Source organism: Ursus maritimus, unplaced genomic scaffold, assembly GCF_017311325.1.
Source record: "Ursus maritimus isolate PB19 unplaced genomic scaffold, ASM1731132v1 scaffold_26, whole genome shotgun sequence".
Lineage (NCBI taxonomy): Eukaryota > Metazoa > Chordata > Mammalia > Carnivora > Ursidae > Ursus > Ursus maritimus.
The window spans coordinates 8,739,282-8,745,715 of record NW_024425119.1 but is presented as its reverse complement, the minus strand read 5'-3'; the positions used below and the strand labels follow the sequence as shown (position 1 = coordinate 8,745,715).

At 44.7% G+C, this 6,434-nt stretch overlaps 1 protein-coding gene across 1 annotated transcript; it reads left to right on the top strand.

The window, feature by feature from the left end:
• Nucleotides 1-742: 742 nt before the first annotated feature.
• DPPA3 (developmental pluripotency associated 3) lies at nt 743-4,875 on the top strand. Its single transcript, XM_040642603.1, has 4 exons — nt 743-827; nt 3,224-3,489; nt 3,708-3,743; nt 4,765-4,875. The coding sequence occupies exons 1-4, from the start codon at nt 743-745 to the stop codon at nt 4,873-4,875; spliced, it is 498 nt and encodes a 165-aa protein (XP_040498537.1).
• The last annotated feature ends 1,559 nt before the right edge of the window (nt 4,876-6,434 follow it).

The following is a 6,434-nucleotide window of genomic DNA, read 5'->3' as shown; positions in this document are numbered from 1 at the left end:
AAATTTGGTTAATTTCAGCTGCTCACAAATGTTAAATGCAATTCAACAGTCTAGAAAACAAACTGAAATTACAGATCCCAAGTACACATCCATAAAATATCAAGCTATTGAAGTGTTTATAAGAGACACTTTATTTCTCCTCTCTGTTTCCTTACTAGCACCCACAGGTTTAAGATGTCAGGCAAGGAAAACTTTTAAGGAAACTTTCTCAGTTAATTTAATTGGGAATTAGCAGTTGGAGGGGAACCACCTTTCATCTCTCTGCATTAGAACACTTTATAGAGCCCAGTTCACAAACCAGTAGCCATTTCCAGAAGTAGTTTGGAAAAAACTGATTTTTCAAAGCAACCTTGGGGAGACACAACCACAGAGGTTCTTTCAGAATCTTCCAGGCTACGTGACCGAAAGTATGATTGTTTTAATGAGGAGCAGACGAAGCCCAACCCTATTAGCCCACTAATAGGACTACGCCCACTCATCTTATCCCTCTAACCATTAGCGTTTACATTAAAATAGGCTGGCTGATTGGCTTTTCTGTAGTTTTAAGAGGAAACCGGACCACAACTTTGAGTTTTGTTCTTTCTCTTGCCACCCCGTGGTTTATTGGAGTTTAGGTTCTTCTCGCTCTTTCTGAGCTGTAAAGTTCTTTCCAGTCTACATCGTAGCAAGTCGAGTCTTGAGCACCACCTCCCCCTGGAACCCAAAGATCTAGGAGGAGCTTCGGTCTGTGACTAGGCGGCCAATGGATTCGCCAAAGCAGCTTTACCCAACCTGGGCGCCAGGATCATCTCAGATGTCCAGCGAAGAGAATTCTCAGGAAGCCTCAGGTAAGCCACATGATACCCTTTCTGATGACAGGGGGTTCAGGAGCAAAGAGGTTGCCCTCCTTCTTAAACTGACTTCAGTCTTTTAAGGAAGAATGCAGGGAAGGAAATCACTTCCAGACAGGAGGGCCAAGGTTGTGTAGGTCTCCCCACGAAGAAACATGGAGGGCAAGGGGAAATTGGGGAAGGGGTGTTGAGAACTGCATTGTTTACTTAACTGTGTTCAAGAACACTGAAAATGTTTTCAGGCCCGGTTCTGGGGAAGAGTAATCGGAGTTATCCTAGGTCGTGGCTCAAAATGCCTGCCTGTCAGCAATACATGTCAGGAATGGTAAAAAGGAACAAAATACGAGAAACCTAAACTCCAATTGAACCTAAAGTCTTTCTTAATCTTTCCAACTTTTTCTGGATTGGTTTTCCAGCTAAATTTACCCTTTAGGAATGTTAAACAGGGAAATGGTTATTCAGAGGAAATTGAAGGAAGGGGAACACTTAAAGCCAGTGGATGTGCTCTGTAATGTAAATTAGTAGGACCAACTCTGGAGGGCTTTCTTAGGAACTGTGTTCCAGAAATTCTGTCGGTTGGGTCCTCTCCCGGCTTCTTCCTGTAGCGGAACTCAGTTCTTGGAGCTTTACCCAATCCCAGGCTTGGCCACGGAGAACCACTCAATGGATTTGAAAATTTACTACCATGACTAATGGGTGGGGCTGGATGGTGCTGGGTGACGTTGAGCCAGTCCTCACTGGGCAGCTAAAAAGCTGGGTGGGAAGCTAGCCGCTATTTTATATTACGTCAGCGTCCCCTCCCCTGCATCGCTCTCTGCCTGCCCCTCCCCAGTCCAGACCTGCCTCCCCCCACATCTTTGAGAAAAGAACCAGGCTGGATATACACAGGGGGAAATGAATGAAGAGAGGATATCCGTATAATCCGATCTCTGCTTTTCCTTGAATCTGCCTTAGTACCTGATGATTCCTAACTGGGGATCTTTATTTACAGGTGCACAAGCCCCTAGACATCAAATGGATCCTGACTCTTCTACTAAATGCTTTCACACACAGGGAAAATTAATGTTAACTGCCTTAAAAGAGTTACGATCGCGTATGGGGTATGCATAAGGGTTTGAATCGAAGAGGCAAGTGAATGGCTGATTTTGGGGTTTGAGTGGAGAGAGATTTCATACCATGAGAAGGCTGGTGCAAGTGAAGAGGGTAACAGCCAGTTAGCATCTTAGTTCTGTTTGAGGAAAGACCGTTGTAGGTGGGTGTTCTTGGTCTATTTCATAGGCCCGTTTAAGAGGTTTATAATTATCAAGTTGAACTGCTGAAACTTGTTTACTGATTTTTGATTTGCATTAATGCTTTGTGTATCTCTTCCCATCCTTCTGTTACAAATTAACACGACTGGAAATGGGAAAACTGCAAATAGTGATTTCTCTCGCGTGTTTTTCCAGTTGGAATCATATTTAGGTACCTTTTGACCCCGGGGGTGGGGGGAGGGCATCTAACCTTCTGAAGTACCAATAACAGGAAGAGTGGGGAAAAATTTTTAAGAACGATTCCCATCATAGTGGATTTTTTTTTAAGGTTTTATTTATTTTTAGAGCACACGAGAGGGAGGAGGAATAGAGGGAGAGGAACAGACTCCACTCTGAGCCCGCTGAGTGCAGAGCCTGACCGGGGGCTCCGTCTCTGGACCCAGGGATCATGAGATAAAGACCTGAGCTGCGATCCATTTGGCTCCTTAACTGACTGAGCCACCCAGGTGCCCCCCATCATAGTGGATTCTTTTTAGGATTTTACTCATTTGACAGAGCACAAGCAGGGAGAGCAACAGGCAGAGGGAGAGGGAGAAGCAGGCTCTCCACTGAGTAGGGATCCAGATGAGGGACTCGATTCCAGCTCCCCGGGATCCTGACCTGAGCCAAAAGCAGTCGCTTAATTGCCTGAGGCACCCAGGTGCCCCATCATAGTGGATTCTTTTTTTTTTTTTTTTTTAAGATTTTATTTATTTATGTGACAGAGAGACAGCCAGAGAGAGAGGGAACACAGCAGGGGAGTGGGAGAGAAAGAAGCAGGCTCCCAGCGGAGGAGCCTGATGTGGGACTCGATCCTGGAACGCCGGGATCACGCCCTGAGCCGAAGGCAGACGCTTAACGACTGCGCTACCCAGGCGCCCCATCATAGTGGATTCTTAAGCATGTTCTCAAACGTGCTCTCACCATGTGCAGCATGTTAGACTAGCACAGTAGGTAATGTGCTGGGTGGGATCTTCCATCCTGAAGAACCTCCCTTTGTCCATTGTTGACCTGTGTAAGAGCAGACCTACTTCAAGCGTGAGACAAGTGACTTCTGGCTAATGCAATGCATTCTAATGGATCTTAACTTTCTCTTTCTTACAGGTGACTCTCAAACTATCTCTGAAATATTAACGAAGAACCTTGGTAAATTGACTCTTGACTCCAGTACCAAACTCCCTTCCCCTCTACCAGAATATCCATCCCAACAGCAGGACAGGGAGAAGAAACCTCAAGGGCTGGTTGAGTGTATCCTCAGCAGCAGCAGGAGGAGGACTGGAGTAAGGACTTTATTAATTGCTCGGAAAGAGAGGATGGCAAAGATGATTCGAATGATTCAGTACCAGCGCTACCTCAGCCCGGGGTCCCAGGTAGGTTCATGGGATCTGGGCAGACAGCACTGCCCCACCGGGGTGCCCAGCAGCCATTAAGAATGATGAGCCCCACTCACTCGACTATACTGATGAGCACAAGATGTGAATAACACTTGTGTTTGAAGAGTCTCCGACTTTTACGGTAGATGTATGATGGTAGTAATCCAACCTTTCTGATACCTTTCAATAAGTAATGTTTTTTTCTTCCCATAAAGCTTCAAAAAGATCTACAGCAGAAGGAAACTGAGGAGGTAAAATAAGATTTTCTCAAACTATACATGTGGGTGGCTGTCTGGTTTCTATTTTTTGGTTTTTTTTGTTTTAAAGATTTTATTTATTCATTTGACAGAGAAAGAGACAGCCAGCGAGAGAGGGAACACAGGCAGGGGGAGTGGGAGAGGAAGAAGCAGGCTCCCAGCGGAGGAGCCCGATGTGGGGCTCGATCCCAGAACACCCCGGGGATCACACCCTGAGCCGAAGGCAGACGCTTAATGACTGAGCCATCCAGGCGACCCTATTTTTTGGCTTTTGTTTTTGAGGAGGAAAGGGGAATTGAGTGACACTTTGAATCTCTGGGAACTCCTGGAGAAATCAGTTCATGTTTGTAATTCCTTTTAGTCCCCCCCCCCCCATTTTTTTTTTAAGAGCAGGTTTAGATTAATGGCAGAATTGAGCAGAAGGTTGAGCGTTCCCATATACCTCGTGAACACAGTGTCTGCCACTATGAACGGTCCATGAACTTGCACTGACACCTCATCACCTCAAGTCTGTTGTTCACATTAGGGTTAACTCTTGATGGTATATTTGTACTTGTTCAAGGGCTGTCAAAAACATGGTCATGACAATACTCTGTAGTAAGCATATGACCCCAGTACTGGGTCCAGAAGTTACATTTAAGGCACTCAGAATGACAGTAGGATATATCTTTACTGGTTGACAATGAAATGTTACCATCACAAAATAACTCACAATCTGGCATTCTTTGGTACCCATACATTCAATCCTGTCTCCTTTCCCCCAAAAATGTGTATTTCAAAGGCTATTCTAGAGGTGCCTGGGTGGCTCAGTTGGTGAAGCATCCGACTCTTGATGTCAGGGCACATCTTGATCTCGGTGCTGAGTTCAAGCCCTGAGTTGGTCTCTGTGCTCCACCAGCGCCAACTTAAAAGGTCGTAATAACCAAGCCTAGATTTGAGGGTGGTTGAGTCTCCTCATGGTGCGGTTCATTTTATTTAAATTAATGCAGTGAATCCATTTCTTTACCTTTTTCAGGGTGAATCAAGAGTGGAAAGATTTAGATGTCGCTGTCATTATTGCCTGTATCATAAAGATTTTTCTGAGGATGTGAGCATGGGGAGTAATTACGACGTGGAGCGACTGTAAACAACCTTTTGTAGTGATTTTAGGATCATTTTGCAGCAGCTTGGGGAAAGCTGCTGTTAGGGCAAACCGTATAATATTTTGATAATGTACGGTATTGTAAGGTTTTTCTTTTTTGTATCTTTTTCTACCTTGATACCAGTTTTTTGTGAGGAATCCTGTAGTTTGTATTTGAATGACTTGAGTATACTTCGCCTTTTGATTTGACCTAAGGAAGCACTCCTAGGTTTTGAGTGTTCCTGCGTGTTTGAGAAGCCTGTGGTCATTAAGATAAGACCTAACATCAAAAATTGGAAGCCGAGTAACTTGTGCAGAAGGAATATGCAGAAAACTTGGGGTGGTTTGGTTACAGCATAATTAGGGCAAGTGTGTACAGTAGATTTTCTGGTTTTCAAAAATTCTAATAAAATTTTTTTGATGTGCTATTTCAGTTTTCAGTAGGAAATGTGTGTGTAGAGGTTCTTAATAAAATTGACTTACTTGAATATCTCTTATTAAAGAGTCTTGTGTTGATTTTTTTTTAACTTGTTTTTGTGTGTGTGTGTGTGTGTATTCAGTGGAAAAGAGTTCTTACCCTTATGACATTGGTAGAATGTAAACTTCTCTAATGTGTGATGCTGTCCTACTGGAAAGGAACTTGCTACATCGGGGTAAGGATAGAAAGCAAGGACACAGATACTGGGGTGCCTCAGTGGCTCCGTTGGTTAAGTGTCCCTGCCTTTGGCTCAGGTCATAATCCCAGGGTCCTGGCACCGAGTCCCGCATCGGTCTCCCTGCTCTATGGGGTGTCTTGCTTCTCCCCCTACCCTCCCCCCTGCTCGTGATCTCTCTTTCGAGTAAATCTTTTTTTAAGAAAAGACAGGTACTTGGACATAACCACCTTCTGGAAGAGCTCTCAAAAACTGGGAGATAGAGGAGGAGCTTGTGCTCAAAGTGTTCTGTTCACTTACAAGAACGGTACTGAAGAGATGCAACTGGAGACCCGGGTGAAGCACTAAACCCCGCGCTAAGTGCATAGGTATGATCGGTAATCTGTTGGTCTTCAGAGTGGGGCGGAGGCAGAAACAGCATGAACTTGGGAGCACTGGTTGTGACAAATCCAAGTGCAGCAGTGGTGTGAGGGAGGGCTGTTGCGTTAGCCTCTGCTCACTACCGAAGTAGGTCTTCGAGGGTGTTCTACTGAGAACTAGCCTGGCCGTCCTAATCTACCAACGTGAAACGTGCGGGCAAGCTTGAAGCTGTGTGGAACTTGCAACAAAATTAGGCAGCATGTGTTAGTATCTTTCATGGAAAACCTATTCAAGACCACACAAAAGTGGTTGATGTGAGATGGAAGTCACTTTCCGCACTTTAAACACTATTATATAGCTCTTAACGCCTTTCCTCTCGAGGTCCTTTCTGAGGGACTGATGTTGGATTTCCTCACTGATTGCAGCAAAGGAGCTGTCAGTTTCTATTTCTGTTGCCGTTTTTTTTTTTTTTACACGTTTTTATTTTCAATATCTTCTTTTTTAGGAGCGCCTGGATGGCTCCGTTAAGCGTCTGCCTTCTGCTCAGGTCAT

What these genes read in the sequence shown, in the direction of transcription:
- DPPA3 (XM_040642603.1), top strand. Translation starts at nt 743, where the DNA reads ATGGATTCGCCAAAGCAGCTTTACCCAACCTGGGCGCCAGGATCATCT. An exon ending in GAATTCTCAGGAAGCCTCAG is followed by an intron (nt 828 to 3,223) that starts GTAAGCCACATG and finishes TCTTTCTTACAG; the next exon opens with GTGACTCTCAAACTATCTCT. An exon ending in ACCTCAGCCCGGGGTCCCAG is followed by an intron (nt 3,490 to 3,707) that starts GTAGGTTCATGG and finishes CTTCCCATAAAG; the next exon opens with CTTCAAAAAGATCTACAGCA.